At 41.5% G+C, this 27,859-nt stretch overlaps 1 protein-coding gene across 9 annotated transcripts in view; it reads left to right on the top strand.

Annotated features, from left to right (window-relative positions):
- SEMA6A (semaphorin 6A) overlaps positions 1-22,870 on the top strand; it is a 119,965-nt gene extending 97,095 nt beyond the window's left edge. For all 9 annotated transcript variants that reach the window (XM_083818207.1, XM_083818209.1, XM_083818208.1 and 6 more), the window contains one exon: positions 18,785-22,870. In XM_083818207.1, coding sequence (XP_083674333.1) covers positions 18,785-19,974 — 1,190 coding nt within the window. In that variant the 3' untranslated portion in view covers positions 19,975-22,870. The remainder of the gene's footprint in view (positions 1-18,784) is intronic.
- The last annotated feature ends 4,989 nt before the right edge of the window (positions 22,871-27,859 follow it).

Raw genomic sequence — 27,859 nt, 5'->3', positions numbered from 1 at the left:
AATGTTAAGCTTACTATCCTTTCATCAAGGTTTTGTTTTCACTTCTGCTGTGATTTCTTTCATTGTTGCATATTCACAGAGAAAAAAATGTTCTTTTTTTCTTCTTTTTTTTTCTTCGTTTTTTAACATTTTCTCTTTGTTTTGCAAGGTGCTTTGTGGTGTTCTTCATTGGTTGTGTCTAGTCCTTTGGACAGTGTTTTCTTTCTTTTTCTGTACTCACAAACAACTTCCTTCTGATTGTACTAATTGTACAGAATCCACTTGCTGCTTTTTTTTTCTGTAACACGGGTGCTTTGATGATGTCACATCCAACCATATGCTTCACTTTTAATTCAGTGCAGGCATCTTGGGGAATATCAGTGGGGGCGTGAAGAGGGGGTTCTTTAAAAGAGTTGACTCATGGGAATGTGACATTTGTGTGCCACAGCTTTAGTAGCTAAATATACTCTGGGATTGTTGTTTCTGAGCTACCTCACATTTCTTGCCAAGATGAAAATGTGTAGAGCAACCGATAGAGTGGGAATTATGCATTGCCATCCCACTGGCATTTTCGTTTTGGCCATTAAGGAATCTGCCCTTCGCATTACAAACAAAAAATCAGCTCTGATTGGGCAAACTGCACCCTCTTTCCTCTTCTCCATCTCCTCCAACAACCAAAAAAAAACAAAAACAAACAAAAAAAAAACATGTTCTAGAGTATGTTTATGTTTTGTTTCCTTTCTTGCTGTGTTTTAGTTTTAATTTAATTGTGTGTTTCTCACCTTTGCCAAAAGAGTTTTCCTAACCTTGCAGTCTAACCTCCCCTTCTGCTGCCATTGTACTGAGCCTCCCTCCTGCCCTCAGTAGCCATGAAGCTCCTCCTGTGGAGCACTCCAAGGCTTTACCCTGTACACCCCAGTAGTGACCTAGTGCTGTGTCTCTGTAGTTGTTCTACTAACGAAGGGGGAGTAGATAATATAGTGCTTACTGCTGGCGGAGAGGCCTTCATGAAGAAAACAAAGTAATTTTCTTCAGGAGGAACTGGCCTTGCTCCCTCATTACCCTGCTGGCCCTTCTCTGCTGTCTCCTGTCCCTTCTGCCTCCTTCTAGAAATGCCTCATGTTTTTCTAGTCCTGGGTTTCTTAGCACAATGTAGCCAACTGCTTAGTTTTATTATTCACTCCCTAAATGTATGGAGCTTACCTTTCAATCACAGTGCTGATAAACCGGTTGTAGATTTGGCTTATGATTTCTTTCCACAGCTTCTTTTCTGACGCATTCAGGTGGACATGGTTTAGCTGGGCATTGACTGCTTAAAGTGTAGCGTTATTTTGAACAGGCTTAATGTTTGTATTCTTATTTGTTTCAATTCTCATTAAGTGAAGATTATGAGGTGGTATCTTCTTAACAAAACTTTTGTCAATAGCCACATGCCAATGGTAAAAAACTGTCTGGAAGTGGGACATGCTGCACGCAGTTTATACGGTTAAGACCTGCTGGTGTATTTAGATGTCAAGAATGCTCCTGTAGATATGTCATGCCTTAAAGTCTATTATTTTACACATAACTGTTAACAACTGCAGCCCTTTGGGAGGTACAGACCTAGGTGTCATTAGCAGTAGTGAACATTTTGGAGAGGTCTGTGTTATTGGGGAGCCCAAGGGCTGTTCATTTCAAAATCTGACTCCATAAGATGTTTCTTATTGTACACAAGTGGCAGTGTTACTAATTTTTACTGTGATTATCACTACTTGAAAGACTTACTAAGTGCTGACAATGCTTGTCTCTGGAGAGTCTGCAAATGTTACAGCAGATTCTGCTCCAGGGAGGTAGAATTGTATGAAATTTCAAGTATAGTTATAATAAAGAACGCAGAGTGCTGATTTAACAAGATACTTTCCATGTAGACATGAAACAAGAGGAAAAAATCTGTGGCGAAGCAAAGCTTCGGACTCTTTTGGCATAAATTAAGCAGCCAGTGTTGATCATGGGAAGGCTGAGTTTTGCACCAGGAAGTACATTTGCAGTTTGTTTTTACACAGAACGTTGTATTCTGATATGTGCAAGGATCTAAAAGATTCAAAACATATTTTATCAGAGGAAGCAGGGAGAAGTCATTATCTTACTGGCATTTTGTAATAATTCAGAAGAGGATTTAAAGTGGCACAGAATTTGTCAAGGCTGTCTTTGGAGTCAGCGTTTGCAGGTCTGAAGGGGAGTGCTTGGATTTTCAAGGTGAAGCAAATACCCTGTATTTGATCTGTATCATAGTTCTGGCAAAGTCAGAAGGAATTGACTGCTTCCTAAAAAAAGTGTTAGGCTAATCAGAGGAGAGACTGCACCATAGTCAGCTCTGACTAGATGCGGCTCAGGAAGCACTGTAAATTCAGAGCATATGGGCCTGGAGGAAGCTATTACAAACATTGCTATTCTTTTCCCTGTCTCAAACCACTGTCCACACAAACATAAAACAGATTGCAAGTACTTTGCCATTCACTAACACTTTCAAGTGCTGAGGAAACAATGAAGATAGAATCAGACATGATCCTTCACATTCTGTACATTTAAATCTTCTGCCCACAGTCCAGTAAAAGAGTGGTGTAAGAAAGGGAGTAGTGAATTTGTCCTGACTGTCTATGATTTGGAAACATTTAGCTGAGACTTGAAGTGAGAGGTTTGATTACTTGGAGCTGTAATGCTTCACAAAGGGATTTCATGTACACAGGACTTAAATGGACCTAGTCCATTTAAGTTTTTATAGATTCACATCTAGATTAAAACCTAATTACTTTTCCCATTAGGATTTAAACAGAGGCTGGTTGGATGAGTACATGCTAAACAGAGCCCTATAGATTTTATTTGTTAAATGTTCTTAGGTAAATTAGCACCTGTAAACTTCCCTGTTTTGTGAGGACATCTTATTTATGTTTGTCACATATATTAGCTGCTTGGATGGAATATTAAAATACTTAAAACAAAACAAACAAACAAACATATTGGTTTAGAATACCTCTAAAAAGCAACTTGTCCAGAAACTGATAGTCTCAGAGACTAATCACAGCATACCAGACACCTTCTGTAGGATACCATTTTAGCTCTGTACCAAATCAATACCAGAAAACCATTGATTAATTAAATGAGGCCAAATTTCTCAGAAGAGCTTCTATTTGCCAGATATCTGTATCACAAGACCAGGCTGATAACTCACAAACATGCCAGGAGGTTGATAACCTCACCCTGCTGGAGCTGCAGGTACTCTGTGACACAAACAAGAATGCTGTGCAGTCAAGATTAAGGGAGCACACCAAACCTGTCTGTCCAGAGGAGTGACACTGATCCTTCCTCTGTTCTGTCTTGTATGTACAAGATCTGTTCCCAGAGCTGGCGACAGCTAATCATCCCAGATTGCATCCCTGAGTTCAAGCACCGGGAGGAGAAAACTAGGTGCTAATAAATAAAATAGGAATTGTATATGAAATTGACAAAAGAAGAATGCTGGAAGGAACGTTTCTGACAACAGATTTTCTTCAAATTTGCTTTCATTACTGTTTTTAAGTTTCTGTGAGAACAAGAGTAAAGAGACAGTGAGGAAACAGTTTCATATGATCAAGGATGAGTAAATCAAAGTAAGGGAATGGCCATACCTAAAGAAATAACTATACTTCATCACTGGATCTAGCTTGCATTTTTCAGAAATCAAAATGTTTCCATGTTTCACTAGCAGTATGGATTTCAGATTTAACTAGCCAAAGTGGAAATATGAGTAGTCAGCTTTGAACCAAGGGTCAAGTGACATATCATTTATTTAGTAGGAAAAAAAAAAAAAACAACTTTTTTGATAATCTGATAATAAAAGAGGTTGTGTTGATGTGCAAATCCTGGTTATGAAAACCAACAGTGGAGCTTTCCTTCATAAATATGCCCCCATACTTCAGAATTCTCCAAATAAAGGAAGGGTGAAGTTTAAAATAGAGCTCATCAAATGTCAAATCTGGCTGCAGGAAATAGCAGGTGTCCTTGACCTGTAATTGTCCACCTGCATAGATTTAAAGTCAGGTTATCCATTTAAAGGCTGCAATGAGCAGCAAAAGCATGTCTTACTAAAATAGGGAAAAACTGTCATTGCCCCAGGACCTTGATCTACTTTTTCAATAAAAGAGGCCATGTCTAATTTGTCAAGGCAGCTGCTCAGAGTTCAGGGCATTAGAGCTATTGTGTGATGGACGAGATTCCCAACTGTGTTCATCCACAGTCACCCGGTGAGGACAGCCTGGTGGAGAAACACAGACTGCCTCATGCTCTTGTTTGACCCTTGTAGCGCTGACATATTTATCAAGGGCTGGGAATTCACTGTAGGGTACGCTGGCCCTACAGGGACACCACTCTTTCTGGAAGCCGCGAGGAATAATTGGTGTTCAAGGTGCTAAATAACACCATGTTTCATTCTGGGGATGCACATGTTGAGTACAGGGAGGCATTGTGCAATGCAAACATGCTGAACAGGCAGGAAAGAACTCAGCCCTTTAAGTAAGAGATTTCTGAAACAGTTTCAAAATGTGAAGGGATTTAACAGCAGAAAATCTTACAGCCAAAAGAGTCTTAAAGTGCCTTTTGGTGTTAAATTAATGCCAGTGTATAATTAAAATGTCAATATGCTGTTAAAGATATTTGAATAATTCATTTTTCTTACATAGGAAGTGCATAGTTTCAATAATTGTATTAATTAATAGGTAACATGTCCTGTAGTAAATTTTCAACAACCTAAGCATTGACAGTCCTGGTTCAGAGCACTTTCAATATAATATGTGGACTGTGAACTGTTTATTAATTACATGACTCTGTACAAAACACCATGTAATTTCTTCTCATATAGATAACCTTTCAGTGAATAGTATCTATATCTCTTTCCATGGCTAAGATACCGACTGACTGTCTTCCTTTTTTACTTAGTTTTCTATAAGACTGTCAAAAAGCAAGCGTATTTTTTAACATGAAAATGGGCTGGTGTGTACTGATTACAGAATGTTGTTAATTAAAAAAGACTGGAGAGGTCGTAATTTAGATTTTGCCATGTTAATCATATTTAACATTAAATACAGATAACAAATGTTGTCACATTTGGAAAGAAGTCTTTTCTATGAATATCCTTAGTTTAGCCAGGTGTTTAGATGAGTGCTACTTTGAGCTACTTAGCAATTTAGCGAGACACCATAGTCTCTGGTCTCCAATTACTGTTGCTATGACTTTTTCTAGATTTTAATCATGTGTTCCAAGATTTTTGTGCCAGTAGCTAAGAAAGAGGAGAGAGAAAAATATGTTCTTATTCTCTTCTTACAAAAAAGAGTCTTATGGGCATTTTACTGAGAAGTTTTTAAGAGAATGAAGCAAATTTACCATTATATCAAAAATGTGCATCCTGACATACCTGTTTGGAAAAAAATAGCTCCACTGGCCAAGTTCTAAGCTACTGAAAAACCTCAGTCTGTTCATACCCAGAAGAGATTTGTCACCATTTGGCAGCTAAATACGCAGACAACTCCGTGTACACTGAGTATTGGTGGTATGACTGATAAGCACTTTAGCTATCTGATAGTCTGACAGCTCTCACTGCCCCAGCAGATCAGAGCAAGTCAGAGTCTCTGCTGAAGTAAATTTTAACAGCTGCATTGACATTAGAAGAGCTTAGGGCAGTTTATAGAGAAGTTGCTCAGGGAGCATTAAGAGGCATCTCTGGCACAGCTGTACAATACAGCAAACATTTGGAAATGGCCAGCAGCACATTTATCATCAACTTCGCATTGACCAGGAAGAATACCTGTAATGCTCTAAAACAGTGAGTCCCAATGGATAGCCTCCAGACCAGTCCCAGCCTCCCATGCCTACCAAAATGCATAGCCCTAGATATTAAACTGTAGTCCTTCCAGCAACAACCAAAGATTTCTATTTTCTGTGAAATAAAATCTCAGATGAAGGTGCAACTTGATAACATTGTCACAACTGGGCATAAACGAGGCAGTTCTTTCATATGCCCAACAAGGATTTTTTTTAATTGGAAAATAACACCAGCTGCATTCAGTCAATAATATTCCATCTTGCTCATGGTCCATCCCGTCTTACCCACAATTGTGATAGAAAATAATAGAGCAGCTGTTAAAGAAAAAAGGTGGGGGGGGAGAAGGGAAGGATGGGGTGGGGGACAGACTCATTTTTAAAGCCTTACAAAGCTACTGCTATTCACTATCATGTTCTTGCAGAAGGAAACAGAGCATTTTTTTTCTGAGAGCCCAAAAGATGTGCAATTGCTAAAACAATTGCTAAATACCAACTCAGACGCTGAATTTAAGATTGCACAGAGACACCTCCTGAATGGCAGTACACCAAAGCCTTCAGCAAGATAACTCCAAAAGTGTTTTGAAAAGAATATATTTTCCAATTGTTTTCTTATTCTTAAAATCAGAAAACTTTACTGAGTTCCTGTTTGCAAACAAACATAGTTGTAATTCTGAAAAAAAGAAATTCCAGTTTAGAACAGTCATTCATGTTAGCAAATACAATGAATTTGTTTCACAAGAAGCTATGGAAAAAAAATAGAGCAAGGCACCCGTCTATCTCTGCTTATAAATTTAAACTCAGTCTAGCTAGCTGATGAGGGTAAGTGAGGCACAAGTCATAAAGCTGTGTAAAAACTACTGAGTAGCATTTTTTGTTGTTTTTTTTTTTTTTCTAAGAAGCTAGCAGAAGTGGTCTTGTCACTCGGTGCAGAAAAGGCAGTTGGTAATTGCCTTGAGCCTGTGATCAGCACTGGAGAAATCTAGTTTATGCCATCAGCATACAGCTTCCACCAAACAGTTCAACCATTCTCCGTGTGTATTCGCAGCTGAATGACTCCCATCAGATGTTCTCAGAGAAGGGCACAGAGCAGGGGTGCCCTCTGTCCCTTCCTCTGTGTGCTCTCCCTACTCACTGAACCTCTTGCGTTCACCACAGAGCGTGCCCAGAGGTTTGGGCAATCTCAGCTTATAATAAAGAACATAAAGAGTGCTGCTGTTTTTTGGTTTTTTTTTTTTTTTTTCAGATAACATTCAGCTTTATCTCTACAAAACACTAGTCTCTATTCAGCATCTTAAAGAGGTGTTCCAGTCCTGCAGCACTTTATATGCTTTTAGTCTAAATATGACCAGGCTACAGGCAATGCCCCGAGGCACTCACCCAGTAAGACAAAGTAATTTGCCATACCCAGTGGTCCCCGGGGGTATTTATGTAGCTTGGTATGCAGTTCTCACACACTGAACCAAATTAGTATTATCAGCAGGTACTTTCAGACACCCAGCATCCATACCTGAAAAGACAATACAGTTTATCTGTGCTTGCTCATGGCAAGACAACTCGATAACATCACATATGCTTCCCTGAAAGGTTTGGACTCACCTACACTGTGTTTAGAAAGGAGAAAAGAGAAAATGTATCACAGAGATTGTGATAAAACTTGTTATAGTCCCAGTGCCAGGGGAAAAAAAAAAAAAAAAGAGAGATGCTAACTTCTCACATGGAAATTTGTGTATCTCTAGATCAGTAAACATATCTTGAAAACTAGCCTACAGATATGAGAAAACCCAGTCAGTCAGTTCTTTGTTCTAGCACTTACCTTCATGTTGATTAATTAGCTGTGCAAGCACCCCTGGTTTGCTTGCAGCAGTGGGAAATACTGACCTAAAAAGGAGCAAGAGCAGAAAATGAACAAATGCTACTGTAAATCCAGAAGAAGAGGATTTGAAACAGTACCAGAAACAAGTGGAAGGTTGGGGAAGTTGTTGTAATGCAGACACACTGATGATGATGAGATGTGCCATAAAGCAAATATGACTGGCCTGTGGCTGGGTGGCCAGAGGTCACCTGGATGGGCTGTGAGTGTGTTGCAGAGGAAGCTGGTTTGGGCACGCCACTGTGGCAAGATTGCTGCTGGCCCCAGGGCAACCATCTCAAAGCGAGGTCAGGTACCTACCTGCCATACCATGCATGCTAAGATTTAGTTACAGAAGTCACTTTAGCAGATTGGCCACCGTAATTAGTGAGCATGTTAAAAAAATCACAAATATGAAGTGTTGGTGAAGTTACAGCATCAAAGCATAGATGTGCATGCGGTTTCTGCAAGATGGGGAGATGGTAAAAAAAAAAAAAATGGTTTTAAAAGTTAAGTAAAAAAATGCAGAGAAATTTGACAGACAAAAGGAAAAATGCATGAAAGAAGCCAGCACTGGAGACAGAAAATGAAGTGAGAGATGATAGTGGCAGCAGGATGAGAAGACCAGTAGGAAAATGCTGTCTTTTGCCTCAGGATGTAACTGGAGTAACCCTGTTTGCTTTACTGGAGGGATTGCAGATCTGAATGAATGTAACTGAGAGGAAATAAGGCTTCTAATACTTATATTGGAAGAGTAGTGAGATACAGAGAAAGAACTAGAGGTAAAATCTGTCTTGCTGACTGTTGTGGCCGGTGTTTCAAACTCACTGCAATTTCCCAGTCGCTTAATGTATTCAGTGACAGATGAGACTATGGGACTACAATACAGAGGGAAAAGATATACCAAATACCAGCCATATATAAGCTACTTTCGATCTACAGACCCAGCCCTGTAAATATGTCTAGTGGTCTTTTACTGACCACTGGGAGCATGTTTTAATCCTTAAGTCCGGATCTTGAAGAAAATACCTTCATGAGTGTGGAGAAAATGAAGAATTAATCCACAGTATTGCTTTCTGTCAGAAAATATACATTTTAGGCATATGAGTGATGGAAGAGGTTTCATATTCCCTCTTTAGAAGAGCAGGCCTAACATGGGGTGCAGCTATGTTCCTAACCAGCAACCCAGCTGTGGACAGGAGGACTATCTCTAGGAAGTATAGTCAATATGCATCAGTAAACATAGATGGCTTGGCCACCTAGCTGTTCAACTTCAATAATCATTTCAAAGGACCTCGGGGAATAGAATATATAGGGCACAGTCTTATTTAAATGTCTTGGATGTTTAATAGATGGCTCCTTTGGTAGTTCAGCTGCGATGTGTTTAGTCACCCGCTTAAAACCATCATTTCCATTTTCTGTGTATTTAAAGAAGATCAGACTTGATGAGGAAACAATTTTTGTTTCTAGGTCGTATAAAGTGTTTGAAATTTAACCCCAATTCTTCTGTAAGGCTGCTTTGAGCTTCAGCCTGCTAAGCAGAGCTGCTCTTGTTGACATTCAGAAAACTTCACTTCTCCCTGTTGTGCAGAAAGGCCATAGTTCAAAACAGGCTGTAAGAAAGGAAAAGGAAAGTCACAGAATTTCTCAGTGACAGCTTCTCTTTCCTTGACACTGTACATAAAAACTGCTTCCAGAAAGGCACTGGGCTGCCTAGAATACATAATGCCCACACCAGGAGAAAAAAAAAAAAACCAAAAACCACGCCATTTGTTCTGCACTGTCAGAAGAACTCCATGCAGTGAAATGGGAACTGTGAAGATGAGAGATTCACTTTGCAGGCGACAACTTCTCTGAAGCCCTGAAATCATGCATATTCAGCCAAACGTATGTAAATCTGGTTTAACCCAGCTGTGAAAGATCCCCTGAAGTAAACTAATAAGGAGCATCTGGGTATGTTTAAGCTCATCCCAGGCATAGTAGAAAGGTCCTAGAATGTGCACTGGGCTTCTTTTACGTCAATAGAGGAAATTTCAAAGTGATCAGTCACTGCATGTTTTCTGCCAGTGGGAGAAAGTTTCTCAAGTGCTTTCTAGTGCAAGAGCTGGCCTTCAGCAAAGCCACTGCAACAAATAAAATTGGACTGGCTTTCTGGACTGTGATGACTCTCATTGCATTGTAGATCCGGGAGGCTGTGTACCTCAAAGCTCCTCTCATACCTGAAAACTTAATAAATTGGCTTATTTACAGAGTTACTGCTTATAAGTAATGCAACTTAAAATATTGTAAGAGCTTGCTGCTCTGGTCATTTTCCAGTCTGCCAGCCCTTCATTTCAGCAGGGGTGGGAGATATCTGGGCATTAATTTGCTAGTTCAGAGCTTGTAATTTCTATCTATATTAATCCCTTTCAGAAAAGGCCTGTTCCCTTCTAATTTGTCAAAATTCACATATATGACAGTCGTACAGGTTTTGTATGGCTGCTGTGACATGCAGAGAAATTGGATTGCAGGCTCATAAAAACAAATAATTGAAAACTATTTTGAAAATGATACTTCAAGACTCATACGTTATCTCTTAAGGACTTGGTGGTGTCATTTCTTTAACCTGTCTTGCGTAACTTACATATCATAAGAAATGCAGGAATGAATATTCTGCATCTTCCCATTGAGAGCAGAGCTATGTGTTGATCTCACCTCTTTTAGGAAGTTGCAACCATCTTCTCTCTATGGAGAGTTGTGTCAACAGTTATTCATCAGATGGAAGAAGTAACAGAATTTGGACCACTTGAAAGAAGTAAAACCACACTTAAGGGTCAATAGATGAACCTGTCCTGGAGGTATTGCTTCTGAAATTGGTCTGACTATGGGCCAAAATACCTTGACAGAGGCCTCTGTGTCTGATCTGATTGCTTAGATCCTTCTCAGGCTTGTTACATGTTAGTTCAGACATGTTATGTATCGATGTTCTTTTCAAAGTTCTGAAGTACACTTTCTTTTTGTACCTCTGAGGATCCTTGTGCCTCTTGCAACTGAAGGCTTTTTCTTTGCTAAACTCATTCTTCCCTTCAAGCACATGCATCCACTTTTTGTTTGCTAAATATCTGAGCTAGCTTGGGCAACCGCCTTTAAGAGCCATGAGGAGGCACTGGAGTCATAAGGAGATGGATTGCTCTTTTCAGCAGTCATGCAAAACTTCAAAACTTATGGTTACAGACCTTTACAAATCAATAATACAGCTTTACGGGGGGGGGGGGGGGGGGAGGAGGAGGCTGTACTTACCTTTAAGTAAGAGGTTACTTACCTTTGTCAACAAAGCAGTTCCAATACAGTGGCTAACATCAAATCATTGGGATTATAATGTGGTTGGTTTATTCTGAAACCTTGAAATTATTTCTTCAAGAAAAACAATAAGATGAGATCTCAGAAATGCATGGTAAACTCTGGTCATTCCTGAACCTGCTGTCACTTTAATTTTGAGTGTCCAGTCTAACTTCATGTGATTTTTTCTTTTTTATTTTTTTATTTTTATTCCTATGTCTGGTTAAAAAAAGGAAGAAGAAAGCTTGTTAATACCTGCAGAGATTTTCCAGGCTGAAATAGTCTTTTAGCAGCATGAGACTGCCTGTAAACACAGTTCTAACACCTGTAGACACATGTTGAAAACCTTTTCAGTGGCATTTAAAAAAGATGTTCTGAAGCCTGTAAAAACCTCCATTCATAATGAGCCTATACCAGCATTCTTACAAGTCTAAGCAGAGGGAGACTTACATCAGACAGAAAAGCCTGCACTGAAGAAAGAAATTAACTGCAAGGTTTTCTCCTTAAACAACAACAATAACAAAACCATTGTGCCTTTGTGGAACAATGACTTGCTCTGTGGAAAGTCTCAAGTGATTTTGTAGGTGTTGGAGATGGAAGTGGGCTGATTTCCATTTAAAGAGGTGAAGTTTAAGACAACAAAGACACCCGCTCCCTGACTGCTGTTAATGTGTGGTCTAGGCTTAAATATTACCTTATTCCTTGGTAGTTATTCCCCCACTTCCCTGCCAAAACATCATTCTTCATTTCCCACCTCTGTTTTTCAGTTTCATGTGTGCCACCATTTTGGGTTATTACTTTACCATCTGTCACAGGCTATATTGGAAAACTAGACAATGACAGCTCCCTGCAGAGATGCTCACAGAGCGTTCTTGATGCACATGGCATGTGGTCACCTCATTGTCCAGCGTGCATCTCTCAGGGCCATAAATCGTATCTGGAACAGAGGTGTCTTTGTATCCACACCGCAGCTAGCTGTAGTACTCAAACAGAAATGCATTATTTTTGATGACAGGTAATGAGGTTATTCACACACAGGAACTTGTAGTTACGGGACCAGATATTGCTCTCTGCCCTGCTCCTGTTATTCTCGATGACTAGCTTGGTCATAAAAGCAGGCCACATCCAGCCTATTGTATCACTAAAGCAGCCTCACATTAAGCTAGTCAAACTAGGAAGTAGGGTTGTTTGTTTTTGTTCATCAAGCAGTTGTGGGTGTTATTAGCTGGAATTTCCGTTTGTGAAGCATAGACAGAAACAGATTTAGAGGAAAAGTGACTGTGGGACTCATCTTGAGGTTTTGCCATCTCTGTCGCTGATCACAGATGAAAGAAAGAAAATCAGCCTTCATCACAAAAGGCTTCTGTTTGTGCTGCACATGCTAAAGGGATACAGCTCTTTTGTTAGGCCTCGAGACTTGAGGTCTCCTTTCTGCAGATGCCTCTGAATTGCTCTTCTCCTGAGACAGACACATTCATTCAAAACAGATATAAGGAAGCTAGTGCTCCAAGAGTAATAAAAATCCTTGTGGAGCCATTGCATTTATAATATTACCCAGCCCACCGTTTTCTAAGGAACTGTTTTGGTTCTTTATTTTGTCATACTTCCACCATTTAATTTTGTAGCATTGATTACATGCTTGTGAAAGTTTGAACCTCCTTCCACAGAAACAAAACCGTTTACCACAGCTTAACAAGGGTTCCTTGGACTTCCCTTTGTCTAAACAGGGAATCCTGTGGTGGACAACCTACTTCAGGTCTCTTTCCAAACAGATCTTTGATCAATACTTCTCAAGTGCAGCTTTTCAGCAGGTGTTAGCTCACTTTTATTTGCTTGTGACAAAATGAGTCAAAATGTATCATACTTAATGTTTCTCCATAAAAAGTAAACCATTTATCCTGTCAAGGAAGGAAGTTTAGCTAGTTTAATGTAATTTATTCTTGGTAAATTTGCTTCAGCTTATATGTATATAATGACTGTATTATCCTTAGGATGATTATAAAATTGATAGTTTAATCATTTGTTCTACTGTCATTCCCATTTTAAAAATTGGACTGTCAGGTCTGTCGTTTGTTAGGTTCTCCTTTTGGCCCATCCCAAAGACAGGTAAAATGCTTGTCCTTTTCCAGAGCTCTTGCTGCTCATCCTTCAGCATCATCCAAGACCCTGCACAGTGTCTAGCGACTGCTTTGGCCAGTTCCATTACACAATTTGAAAACACACACATGATCTGAATTTTTGTATCCCTTTTCTCTGTTCTGGTCAGCACTGCATTGCCTGAATTTGTTACTTTTCTGATCACAGACCAGAGTGTGGATTTTTGCTGAAAAGTGAAGCATGAGAAATAGTAAATGCTTCAATCTCTGTATCTTTCATTATTTGTCCTCCTTTATTCAAACTTACTGTACTGGCATTCATTATTCCTATTCTGTTATACTCATGCCATATATTCTTTAGGATGATGAATTTTGTTCCTTTGCTTACATGATCCTGATTACGTTTCTGCCCTCAGAAGTTTTTGTTTGTTTGATTGATTTTGTTGTTGTTGTTGCTGTTGTTGTTGTTGTTGTTTTTCCTGTTGGAATTAGAACAACCAGAACATGCAGAGAATAGTGTCATCAGCATTTCCATATGGTAACACTTTCAGCACTGTGCACATCTTGCTGTACTGCTTTTTAACAGGTGTCCAGGTGAAGTCTTAACCCTTGAATACTTTTGTTAGCTGACGAGAAGAAGCCTCATCTCTTTCCTACTTCCTATCTACTATTCCGTAGATTTAGGTCATTGCATCACATCTGATCTTTTCTCTCTTATTTTCACCCAGAGGCATTCAACAAGTCTGCTTCTCACTTTTTCCAGAACTAGAGAAAAATTATTTATATTATTTACTTGAAATGTATGTCTCCTTGCTTTTTCCCCAGCTAGCTTTTGGGGAACAAGTTAGATCAATATTCTAGTCATACAATTTATGCAAGCACTAACTCATTTCAGAACTGAAACACTTTGGATATTTGGAAACATTTTTCTTAGTGTCCTCTTAACCAACCAGTCAGCCAGCTCCCTCTATCTTACCTATAAGCTCTTCTGGAAGAAGTAGTGAGTTATATATCAGGTCTTTTCTTTCATTAGATGAGCAAGAAGAGGTGATTTTTTATGTTCCAGATTATACAGTACAGTACAGTATATTCTCAGAGTATATACAGTATACAGTACTGTATATTCTCAGAAAATTAATGTTGATGCTAGATGATACAATTAAAAGGACGTGGGATGAAATTACAGAAAGTTAGTGGAGGAGGAAGGATCAGGTTGTCTGTGAGAATCACAATAGCCATAGAAAGTGGAGAATATCAGGTCACTAGCCTGGCCCTTTTAGAAGCCAGAAAGAATAGTACATCATACATAGGAAGGCACTGCACTCATAAGCCCATTTGTGATTCACAAGGAACAGAGCCTGTCTTCAGTGGAAGACTTCAGGGAGACAGACAAGTGTCAGCATGTTTGTGGCATTACTTACATGTAAAGCCTGATCCTTGAAGGTACATATATTTAACCTCATCTACGTCTTTGAAGCTTTTTGAGTTTTACTGCTATTTTATCACCAGACCTTTCCCAAGTATAGCGTTAGTACAGGTAATTCTGTTAATAAAGAGTAGCTGGTTACTATCTATGGTGATATGTCTTCAGGTGCTACAGAAAACAAACAAGAGTATGAATGAGTACTTCCAAACTACATTAGATGAAATAAGCAATTCATTTTCATATCTGGAAAGAATGTACTGCAAACAGCAAAGTGCCAGACAGAATATTTTAAAAGTGCAAGGTAACAGTATTTTGCACAGAATAATTGTTTTATTATTAAACATATAATGAAACTAATATAACAGTATTTATCATATTTTACAGTCTGGTTCCATAGTATTTTATGCAGCCAGCTTAGTCAATTTTCCAGTACACAGTGTCAAGAATGTCAGATAATATATAGCTATAAGACTTTTCAGTAACAGATATTTCCTCAAAGCTGGTGGTTGAAATATTTTATCTGACTTTCAAAAATGTAGGCCCCACAATTTTTCAACTATTTTCTTCTTTTATTTTAATCCTTTTGATAATGTGTGCTAATGAATGATGCCAAACTGAGCCTTGTGAACAGTTCTTTAAGAACCACAGGATGTGTAAAACCACACACAATGAAGTATATAAAGTGGCACAAACACTGTTTGCTTTCAGACTGGCACATTCTGGGCCTATCATTGGGATCACACACTTGCCTATTCATCCTGTTCTGTGAACGCAGTTACTACTGATGCTAGGGGCTTGAGGTGTTGATTGACAACTGCAGTAGCCTATTTCATATTAGATTTCTCTCCCTGTGGTCTTGATAGCAGGATGCTGAACATTCCTCATACTTATTCATTACTTAATTGTATCTGTTTCATAATCTTTAATGCAGGTCAAATCTTGCCAATCCTAATCATTTTATTTAAGTTAAAGTTGTTGGGATTACTTACATAAGACACTTGGATGTGATCCATCATAAAAACTAAATTACCTCATTGACCTGAGATTGTGTCCAGAGAAGACCCACCTGCCTAGAGCAAAGCCACTAAAGTTAAATATATTTTCACTCTAGTGTAGGAAACTTAACAAACTTCAGGAAGGTTTGAGCTCTGGAGGAACTAGCTGAAATCAGGCTGTTCTAAGGCCCTCATAAATCTCTGCTCATAAAACACCTGCAGTGTGAGCTACAGCATTTCAGCTACTCTTTTCTTGAGTACACATGGTCACTCAGTTTGAAATGTGTGGTAATTTTGTAACGTGAGTTGTAATGAGTCCATATCCATTGGTAATGTAAAACTGATGGCAAAATTTCATGCTGCTTTTGTATGCAAGGATGCAGGTTTGTGTTTTACAGCTGTCAGTTGTAGAATAGCCTGAAGCAGAAGGCTGAGTGAGGAGAGCAGCCTCACATAGCCATCAGGAAGCACGAGGCACGGAGCACCCATCCATCTACCGTTGCTACACCAGGCTCCAAACAGAGCAAGTAAGCTTCCCCAGAGCAAACTGGTTTATCTGCTGTAACGCCTTACTGGAAAGAGGTATAACATATGAGAGAAACCTCTATCCCAGTGATTAGTCAGGTTTTTTTCCTCCCATGTGGGGATTAGAGATAGCTTCTCATACCTTGTGTCACCTGGGTTCAGGTCCTTCTATAAAACCAGACAGGGAGAGCTGAAGACAAGGCTCCTGTTTTCTGCCTCCATGCCACAGCTGCAAGTGATGGGTAAAGTGGTAGAAATGCATAAGCTAGGAATAGTCTGGTTTGAGCAGCCTGGTCCAGTGGGAGGTGTCCCTGCCTATGGCGGGGGGTGAGGGGTAAAATTAGGTGTTCTTTAAGGTCCCTTCCAACCCAAACTAGTCTGTGATTCTGTGAAATGTCCTGTCCCTTCCTCTTGGGATATGGACGGTTTCTGCTTCCAGACACAGACAGGCTTAATGATTGTAGGTGCTTAGGTAGGCATTGAGCCAGGCATTTGAGTCTTTTTCATGAAAAAACATAAGACTTCAGCACTCAAAGGAGTATTTCTCTGAGAAGTTTGTCCATGGAAGGTGTCCCTGAAATCAGGCATTTTAAGCTGAAGTTTTCCTTAATATCATGCCTAGCAATGCATTTCTTGATAAGATTTAACACTTCCCTGACCATCCTTTCCACCCCTTCAAGACTTCCCAATTTTGGTTTTCCAGCTAATGACCACAGGCAGTTTTACAGGTGTGAAAAAATTTGGTCTGGAAATTCTGCAGGTTCTAGCAAGTAAATATTGGCAGGTGTAGGGTTCATAGAAGACTGCCACCTTTGCAGTGAAATGGTGTTCCTATTGATGATGCTGCAACCACCAGACTGTGCTTCTGACTACCTACAGGAGCCTTTTGTGTGGATTAAAATTACAGGGCTAGGCACTACCACCTTCTGTTAGGTGTTCATGACAAAGAGTAGAAACGTCTGCCTAAGAAAAGCATCTGGGCTTTGAAAGAGTGTTCTGTGAAACATTTAATTCAAAGATTCTTTCTACTTAGACATTGTTTCCTGAGGTCTTCTTTTCTCGCCTTACTCTTTTACTGTGAAGACATTTACATGAATGCAGACTCTAAGTTTTCTAAGGGATCATGTGCCCTTGCTCCTTATTCTTCTCATGAAATCACAACCCTCTGCTTGTCACAGCATGGTAATTTCCATGGCAAACAGCTGTGATGTCACAAGCAGAAGCTTATGATTTCAAGAGCTGTTTTATTTTAAATATAAAGTTCCTATCTTGTAGGCAAATACCCCTTGTCCAACTAAACACTGTAATTAAATGGGGACAGAAAATACATGCCATGGAAGCAATACTGTATCTACCCAGAATACTTATCAAAGGTTTCTGTGAGATAATGGCAATTTTTCAGTACTCTTTTAATATAGTTTGCTGTGGAGTATTTTGCATTTGGTTCTAATTCTGGGCCACAAATATCTTGTCTGCCAAATATACAAAAAGACATTATTCTAAAGGAGGAGATGATTTATGACATGAAAGCTTTGTATCTTCGCAAGGTCCCGGGAGAGCCTTGGAGGTACTTCTCTTCCTGTCTTGCTGTCTCTCTTGTAATAAGGATGTGGCTTATATTTCCTTATAGCATGTGGAGCTTTTAATGCCCTGGCATTTGGATGCTCTCTGGAGAAAGAGGTGGGAGAGACGTTCCTTCAGCTCCTTGTCAGGCAGTGGCTGTGCCTTGTTAAGCACTAAGAACAAAACCAGAAATGGAAAAAAAAAGAAAAAAAGAAAAAAAAAAGCAAAATAGAGGCTCTGTGCTTGTGTTTCATTAATACTGCTGGCTTGATGCCCAACTATGTCAGGAAAAAGTTCCTTTCTTTAGAAATTCAGAGTATTGATTAATGCTGTGTTAGGGACTTCAGACTGAGGAGACACTCTCTGCCAAAGATGCCCTCTCTGACAGGGAGTGCTTGGAGGGCCAAGTAAGATTTGACACTAATCTCAGACCACAGCACAGAGCCACCAAATGAGGCCCTCAAAGTCAGAGCTTTCAGCTGAAAAAGGATAAGCTTCACCACAGAGGTCAGCCTATTCATGTGTCCAGAACAAGAGAGAGCTTTAAAAATTGGAAGAGCAAGGACAATCCTCTGCAAGGCTCAGTACATTTCCACACTGTGCTCTGTCTTTCATGGTTATTTAAGCATCCTCCTGAAGCTCAGGCATGTGACAGTGACTTTTAAAACACATGACAAAGATAACAGAATGACAAGCCTTAAACAACATGGGACACACTTCTCTGATATTTGCAGAGCTTCTCCCTCCTCTCTTCCTTTTATAGGATTTTCAGTCTGAACAATTTACAGTAGTAAAAATAAGATGTCATTAGCTGAGCAGGGACGGGATGGAGGGAGGGGAGGAATGAGCAGTATGTCAGAGGAAGAAAAGTAATAGTTCTGACCTCTCGAAGTCAGTGTGAATTTGCCCAGGGCATAGATTTCAAACTGATTGCAACAGCCCTGCAAGTGAATTCTCTCTCCCTCCCTGAACTTCATAGTGTTCAGCTCCAGATCTGAAAGCTATACAGAGAGCACAAGGCTGTGCATGTAAGATGTACCTGGCAGGTACAGTATGTCTCTAAACTTGGGCAAGCTGATCAAAAATCACCTTGCAGGACACAAACAGACCTCCCAAGGGGTGCCTTTAAATGAAGTAGTTAATGATAAGTGGCTTTTTCCTGTCCTTGGTTTACTTAACCATTGTATGCTGTTCATTTCAGGAGTGATTCGGGAGAGTTACCTGAAGGGTCATGATCAGCTGGTGCCGGTTACCCTGCTGGCCATTGCAGTAATTCTTGCTTTTGTCATGGGGGCCGTCTTTTCGGGAATCATAGTGTACTGCATCTGCGACCACCGCCGCAGAGATGTGGCTGTTGTGCAGAGGAAGGAGAAGGAGCTGACCCACTCCCGTCGTGGCTCCATGAGCAGTGTTACCAAGCTCAGCGGCCTCTTCGGAGATGCTCAATCCAAGGAGCCGAAGCCTGAAGCTATCCTCACGCCCCTGATGCACAATGGCAAGCTGGCGACCCCAGGCAGCACTGCCAAGATGCTAATCAAGGCTGACCAGCACCACCTGGACTTGGCTGCTCTGCCAACCCCTGAGTCTACCCCAACCCTGCAACAGAAGAGGAAGCCCAGTCGTGGCAGCAGGGAATGGGAAAGAAACCAGAACCTCATCAATGCCTGCACAAAAGATATCCCTCCAATGGCCTCACCCGTGATCCCAACCGACCTGCCACTCAGGGCTTCTCCTAGCCACATCCCCAGCGTTGTGGTCCTGCCCATTTCCCAGCAAGGCTACCAGCACGAGTACGTCGACCAGCCAAAAATGAACGATGGGGCTCAGATGTCTGTGGAGGACCAGAATGCCACCCTTGAGTACAAAACCATCAAGGACCATCTCAGCAGCAAAAGCCCCAGCCATGGGGTTAACCTTGTGGAGAGTCTCGACAGCATGCCGCCAAAGGTGCCCCAGCGGGAAGCCTCTCTCGGGCCCCCGAGCACCTCGCTGTCTCAGAGCAGCCTGAGCAAGCGGCTGGAAATGCATTCTTCTGCCTACAGCGTGGACTACAAGAGGAACTACCCGACAAACTCGCTCACAAGAAGTCACCAGGCGTCAACTCTCAAAAGAAACAACACCAACTCCTCTAACTCGTCCCACCTCTCCCGAAATCAGAGCTTCGGCAGGGGTGACAACCCACCGCCTGCTCCACAGCGAGTGGACTCCATACAGGTCCACGCCGCGCAGGCACAGGCCGTGACTGTATCTCGACAGCCGAGTCTCACCACGTACAACTCTCTGACGAGGTCGGGGCTGAAACGCACGCCCTCGCTAAAGCCAGACGTACCTCCCAAACCTTCCTTTGCTCCACTCTCCACATCCATGAAACCCAATGACGCATGTACATAATCATAGTGGGGTGGGGGGTAGAACAGCAATTAAGCAGAGGTTGCCCTTGAAAACCAGTGTTCTGCAACTGCTCCTCTAAGAAGACGGTTGTTGCAAGCTGAGGATATGTTGATTCTGCTCTCTGGGAAAAGTGGAATATTTTTTTAACCCGAGCCATATGACCCATGGTTGAAGGTTTGCGATTGCAGGACTCGACCCCACAGCCCTCCGGTTCTTTGCTCAGAAGACTAACTCTCCACCACAAATATTGAGCCAAAAGCACACAGGTGAAAGATGACTGTGACATTTCACCCCCCCAGCTGCACAGTGCATTCCTGAACTGGGAAAGAGTGCTCTGAAAATCAAAACCAATAATTACAAAAACAAAAGAAAAAAAAGTTAAAAAATTAAAAAAAAAAAAAAAAGAATGGATTGATAAAGCTAACTCTGACTTAACAATGGCAGAAGTTTACTAAGTGCAGGTACTGTGAAATGCCCATCAGTGTTACAGCCATTTGGTTACAGCAGTTAAATGCCATGCTGGGCGAACTATGTCATAGATTTCTGCTACCCTTCTCTTTTAATGAATAACATGTGACTGTTAACGCAAGTAACTCCTCTTATTTATTGTTCAACTTTCATTTTTCCTAAGGAAATGACTTCTGCATATCATCCTTTGAGCAGCTCTTCAGAGAAGTACCTTGAAAGTTATACCTATTTAACGTGAAACCCATTAACTGGAGTAATTAAAACTCTTTTATTTTTCCAATAAATTCACTGAGTTAAATAAGTTGGAGCTGGAATTCTGAACTTTGTGCCTGGACTGTCTGATTAGCTGAAAAAAACGGGGATATCTATTTAAGTCTCTCAGCTAATTAGCTGGCTGGGCCTCTGACCTAAGACAGCAACAAACAAATACCGTAAGTTCGTAACTTCTAACGCAACTGCAAGAGAAACTCTTAAAAGCCGCACATTTGTGCACCATTGCTATCAACATGGCTTTGTCAGTAGCTAATACTTTCTGTGAAGGCACCAGCTTGTGATGTGCCATCTCATTTCACCTTGCATGTGAGACGGCAAACAAAATCCTCAAACAGTGTGAACTAGTTAATATGCCGGCTGTTACCATGCATAAATTATGGTCTTATCACACGGGTTTTTCGTGGGAATATATCTGTGAATAGCCTGTTTTCTTCCACATGTAAATTTGTGCCTTACACCCTCAGTTGTGTATAATTGTGAGCTGTAGTATGTAAAACCTTTTTCTTTTTCTCCTTGGAGTAATGCAAATATTTATTGGTCCTTCCTCCTCCAAGCCCTCTCAAGAATCGGAGCAAAGACATTCAAAGAAGAATGTAGTGGCTGTCGGCACAACCCCACGTCCCTCAAGACACCGGGCCAGTGCCAAACCCTCTGGGTCAGTCCCACTTCCAGCCGTGCCAAGTCCTCTCCCACAACTACCCTCCAGCCGTGCTGCCCCAAAGGCACCGTGCCGCCCTCCCCTGCCTCCCGCGCGCTGTCTCCAGTGATCATTCTCTCTGGGCAGCAGAGAAACCACAAACACCCTTGTCCCCCGGGGCTGGCGTGTCGCCTGGCTGGGGACAGGCGCCGGCGAGTGGTGCCAAGCCCCGCAGCACGCCCGGCCGCACGTCCCGCAGCACACAGGGCACACAGAGTTAGGACAGGCAGGCAGGCTCCTGCTGCAGCTACCTGCTGCTCCAGAAGGATGCTGCATATACTCCTCCGGGGAAAAAAAATGTATTTTTTTTCCTTTGTTTCTTTTGTGTGACTGTGCATGTAGCTAGCGTGGGAGTGTGCGCGCACACAGGTGTGTGCGTGTGTGTGCGCGCAGGCGTGTAAGTTCCTTTCCAGCCTTTCAGTTTATGCAAAAACGTAGATGTGTTTTTAATCTGTTACAATAACTGTGTCAACATACTGTAGACAAATGATGGGGATCGCTTCTAAGCTTTTTATATATATATATATCTACTGAACAGTATGTTTGAGTAAGGTGGTTGTTTCTGTTTCAATTTGTTTTTTAAAATTTTATACTTCCATTTGTTTTTCAGGGTTTTGGTTTTGTTTCTGAATGACTGAAAAGACAGATTTTAAGTCCATTAGCTTATAGATGGTATATATAAAGTCTGGATGGTCTAGACCAAAGTGTGTAACAAGGGTGCTTGCATGTTCTTTCATTTCATCATGGCTTCTTTTATGAAACAGTTTTGTTCACCCTTAGTGAACTATGCAGACTAGAGTAGATAGATCTGTATCCAAAGCAATGGTGTTGTTTTAATAAAAACAAACAAACAAACAAACAAAAACTTTGAAAACTGTAGGTAGCAAGGTCATTTTTGAAAAGAACCCACTCACAACTCTCTCACCAAGCTCCAAACTCCCTGAGTACCAAATGCACGGGCCCCATTGCTATGACTCAGCAAAACGTCCTGTCAAAATGCAGAAGCAAATAATCACAGCAGCAGCTTGTACAGCGATCTGCCTTTGTAATGTACATCTTGTCCGCTACCAGCTTGACCTTGAAATTCTCATTTGGTACTCAGTGGGTCTTCTCTTCTTGTCCTTCCCCGTCACCGGTTCCCTTCCACCCCTTGTTTTGAGGGGTTCATAAACCTATGTGTGCCTTTGCTTTCCACCCTTGCTATACACTGGTAGATGCAACAAATTCAGACTCCCATTTGTTGTAAAGTTGTAGAGTATCGTGATGTCACCGGTTTCCCTACATTTCCACATCCCCCTAACATCTGATTCACAACTTAATGTATGTTGTAAAAAAATAAAAAAGGGGAAAAAAAAAGGAAAAAAAAAAAGTGAGAAAGAAAAAGAAAGAAATGAGAAGATAAGGGGAAATAAAAGCTCTTGATTACATATGGTAATAAAACCAGACTGTTCTACCTTATTTCTTGTGTCCTCATTCTTTGGTTTCTGTGAAGATTCATCCTTTTTCTTCAAAAAAATAAATAAACGCAATGCTGATCATTTAGGCCAGGTTAGAGAAATTTGTTGTTTTCTTTCTCTTAAAGATGAACTTGACTTTAGAATAAGGCGATGGTAATTAAAAATTGAATCACACATTTGCTCTCCCTCTATTCATATTCTACATTTTCTTTTTATGAGCTTGTTCATCATCAAATATTTATGGCAGACTTGATAGTTTAAGAGATCAACGATGGGATTTAAGCACACGTGGTCCACCAAAATAGATATCATACATACTGAAGTCATACAGATATGACTTCATTTCCAGGTTTTGCACATTAATAATGGGAGAGCCCATGTTTTCTTTTAGCAGGCATAAATCTACAGTACTTTATAGGCCTGATTTAGAGGATGTTGCCTGAGACTTTAATTCTGCAAGAAAATGGTAGTAAACAGATAAATAACAAAAGCATATACAATGTCCCTCATCCTGACAGTGATTAAAACATACAAAATCCTCCGCATGGATTTTGTGTAAGTGCGGACAACATACTCACAGCCTCTCCCCTGAAGCTGAACACTCATCTCCTTTAGTAACAGGGCTTAGTAGTTTTGTTTTGTCACACAGCTTTGTGTTACCTGCTAGGAACTTGGCAGCATGTGTCACTTTCAGTCTACAGTTGGTCCCCTGTGAAGACACACTGTCCAGCTTGTTCTGAAACCTTTCATACAAGCTGCATCTAGGGAAGCTATGCAAATATAGAGATACCTCTATATTAACATTAAAATTAGTATTCCTCTATAAACAACTGCAGGCTGCTGCTTCATTGCTCCTTTTTGTTTGTTTTTCTAAGTTAAATAACCCCTGCTCTTGCTGAAGGTGCCCCTCAGCTGTGTGTTGTGCTGCCAGACAGTCTCAGTCATTCCCATGGATCAGGCCTGGCATGCAGAGAGGCACCAGGATTGCCTCTGGCAGCAACACCAGCTGACTCTCTTGCAAGGCTCATCCTGCTGTTGCTAGTGAGAGGAAAGTCACGTTAAAGCATGGGCACGAGGGAAGGAGTGCGGGAAGGGGATGCCGTAATGCATGAGCCCTATAGGCCCTGCAACTCTTCTGTTCTTGTGCCATGGATTTCTTCCTAAATGGGGGTGTGAACCCTTAAGGCAATTTTCCTTCTCAGCGTTTCCCCAGGGCCCATGCACATAGTCACCGGGAGAGCTCCGTCTCACCATATGGCTCTGCAGGTAGGACCAACTGAAGGACACAGGGTCTGTCAGATCCCACTGCCCTGGTGGGACCTGGGCCTGCGAAGCAGCAGGATGCTGCCAAGGACAGGTTGCTCCACTGAGCACCCACAGCTCACCCAGGAGAGGCAGTGCCCTCAGCATTTCAATTCAGATGATCCAGCAGGGTGGCTTTTGACAGGTGAAGAGACCTCTAAGCTATCTGTATGGTAAGATCCATCCCCTGCAGGAAGCACTGGTGCCACTCCATGGAAATCACTGGGTTTGGCCTGGACAAAGAAGATACACATGAGAAGCAGGGGTGATGATCTGAGCAGTTTGACTGAGTTAATGTTAACTTATTCATCATAGTAATGGTACTCATGTTGGCCTCATTTAACATGTCATTGAGGATGCATGGAAGATCCTTTCCAATCAGTATTAATTTCAACAAACTTTTTTACAGAAACGTAACCTAGCTGATTTGCTCAAAGCCGAAGGTAAAAAAGTCATGTTCCACTGCCCTCCTCTCTCCTCTCCCTCCAGTAGAGACACTTTATCAAACTAAGCAGGAGTGTAATTTCAAAGACACCTTGTTAAATCCTGCCCCATTGCAGCTTTGACAACAGGGAATATTTTGCATGTGAAAGATCCTCAGGTGAAAAGTTGCAGGCAGAAACACAGCAAAAGCACAGGCTGTTCAGAGCTGTTTATGTACAGAAGGACAGATGATTTTGCATAACAGGAGTTGGTACCACAGCAGTGATGCACCGATATTGGGAACAACAAAGTGGTTCAGCCAGTGGTTTGAGTCATTTTTGGGATGTGACTCCAGATCATTCCTCCAACACAAAACCAGCCAGGTAGTTGCTCTGTGCTCTCTCCTGGGGCAGGACATGGATTTCTGCTCTCCACAGCTTGCTTATAGATCTTGTTTAGAGCAATGTAGAGGACCCAAAGTGGTAGTCTTGTCTGCCCCGCTGCATTGCAGCAGGACCAAGCAAGCTTAACCCATTCTTGCCAGCTGTTTGTCCAACCTCTCCTTGTGAAAGCAGTTTACGCTGGGAAGAAGCAAAAGCCACCCACGGGAACGGCACCAGGCTTTTCAGAGTGTCTAAAGAAAATAATAAGCTAAGACAGTGGGTTGTACTTGCTTACTTAAGACGAGTTTTCTATTTATCCAATTAAAGTTAATTTCCCAGAAGTATGGCACCTGCTCCAACCAACAAGTGTTAGAGGAACACATTGTGTGTGTAATATTCATACATTTCCTGCTGATGTGTGTGCCTGCTAATGAGTCTCTGAGTGGTCTTTTTACTACTTTTTTCCCTTTTTAAAGAAAGGAGGTACTTCTCTTTTTGGAATAAGCACTAAGACCATCATCACATGCCTTGTGCAGGAAAACGATGATGTGTTAGACTTCTTTGTATGAATAGAAACAGGTAAATAGTCATCTGTCCCCTGCCTTTGTAATTTAAACAGTGTAAGTCAGTAGGGAAAGGCTATAATTGGAGTCAGAGTAAGTGAGGTGAAAATTGCTAGGTGGCAGTACCATCTGCATCTTGTTTTAATTAGCCAAGTTTATTATCAGAATATAAAACTTTCTGCTATTCAAGTCCTTGGCTTATTTCAACCATCAGTCCAAAGCAATTGCCACATGTCTAGGTAAGCACAATTACTGATCAGCAAAGGAGAATTATCCTCCCCACTGATCTGGCTAACAGTTACCGTGTCTGGGAGTAGGGACAAAAATATGACTAACCAAGATCATTGTCACATCTGCTTAGTGTTTCATGACAAACTCTATTAAGGCTAACAGCACCACTGTTAATTCAATTAGATCAGTGTTTTCCTTTGCTGGCCATGATGCATTTGGAAGGCCAGCAACTGTAGGCAGAATGTGGCTGGCAGTCCGCTGCAAGGAATAATAGCATCATAAATAATATATTAAGACGAAGACAAATCTAGCAGGCTGCAGTCAGAGCACATCAGCCATAGAGCTGAACCCTGCAATATCACAAGGGGGAAGGAAAAGAGCAGCCCTGACAGGAAATTATAACAACTGTAAATGACAGGGACCCAAACTCGCTAGGTCAGCTCTTTAAGCAGAGTGCTGGGGGAGCACAGGGCAGCGAGCTGGCAGCAGCTCAGGCACCGCCTGCCCCCACAGGTTCCCTCCTTAGGATGAAGGAGAACACCCCATATGCTGGGTGTGAGGGTGAGCGATGGGCAGGGGCAGGGCTCAGCAGGTTCCTGGCCTGGTCTCCACGTGGGGCACATGTGGTTTGGCGGCACGAGTCCACCGCCGCTGCCTTCTGGATTTTGGCAATCAGATGGCAATGCACTGGCACATGGGCACTGCCACACCATGGCTAAAACCCAGGAGTGAGACTTGTGCTCACAGAAACCCTGTTTCAGCCTCTTCTGTGGTCAAAGGGGAAAAAATGAAGCACAACATGCTAGTGCAAAAGCATTGGCAACAGCTTCATGAAACAACTTCTAATTTGTTTTTAATGCTGACTTGCTGTGTAGAGAAAAACACTCCACATTATGTGTATGTATAGGGTGGGAAACAAGATTTTATTTCTGTGACTTAGAAATGATGACATAATCTTATCAGTTCTCAACAAACTGAAGTATTCAGTCTGCTGATAAAGGTATTGCCTCTGTTGGTGCAGCAAACTGCAGATTGAGCTTTTTTTAATGCTGCTTAAATTGCCTGTGAAGCAGCCTTTTATGAGATATGGTGGTTCAAACAATTTTGCAAAGAGCAGGAGACAAAGAGTTCGTTTTACACTAAACTGGTTTCCTAGGAAACACTGCAAAATGTAACACGATATCTCTTTGTGGAAGTTCAAGGACGTGTGTGTGTGTGTGTGTGTGTGTGTGTGTGTGTGTTTCTCCTGACCCTCTTTTTTTTATTATTATTTTTTTGGTGCGGTGTTTGGTTTCTCTGGCCAATTTTACCTTTTGATGGTATTGACAAGAACAGCACAGGTCTGTACTACAGCAACCCGCAATCTGAAGGGCATTTTTCTCTTTGATAATCAAATGTCTTCTCTAAACGGAAAAGAAAAATCTTGATCCAAAACAAGACTCTTCACCCACAGCCCTACTGTTTCAGAAAAGGGAAAAGCAATGACTGTGAGTCCTCAGAGCAAAATTTCAGGCTTCACATAGTCTTCACACCTGGCCCAGCGTGTTTTCTTGTCAGTATGGAGCCTGCAATGCTAATCAGAGACCTGGATGGGTGTGTTGCAGAAAGGCCAGGGTATTAAAGCCCAAGAACCTGACTTTCTGAGAGGAGCACTTTGTTCTTGCCTGTGTGCAAGCAGTGTGTCCCCACACTCTTTCTAGCTGAAAAGGCGCAGTTTCTAGCTGGGAAAAGCCAGCCCTCTATCTAAGCAAGAGAGAGCCACATCTGAATTTACCTCCCGCATGCCTCTTCCACATGGCTTCTTTTAATCTCACCACTAGCACAATCTTAGAGTTGACAAGAGTGGTGCAGTATAAAACCCTTTCCTCAGTCCTGACAGACCCTTATTCTCTGAGCTGGGTGCACTGACATCCCCCACCCTGCCAGCTGCACCAGACATGTTATAGATGATGGTGTTTTTTTTAGTTTTGTCCAGCCCCAGCATCACTGGGAGGTGGCAGGGAAGCCTGCGGCCATCCCCACATTACCGGGATGGAGTCTGAGGTGTGCAGCCTGCATGCACTGCCCTGCTGCACTGCCCTTGTTGCC

Source organism: Anser anser (genome assembly GCF_964211835.1).
Source record: "Anser anser genome assembly, chromosome: Z".
NCBI lineage: Eukaryota > Metazoa > Chordata > Aves > Anseriformes > Anatidae > Anser > Anser anser.
Note: the sequence above shows the minus strand (reverse complement) of the source record. Positions and strands in the feature narration are given on the sequence as shown.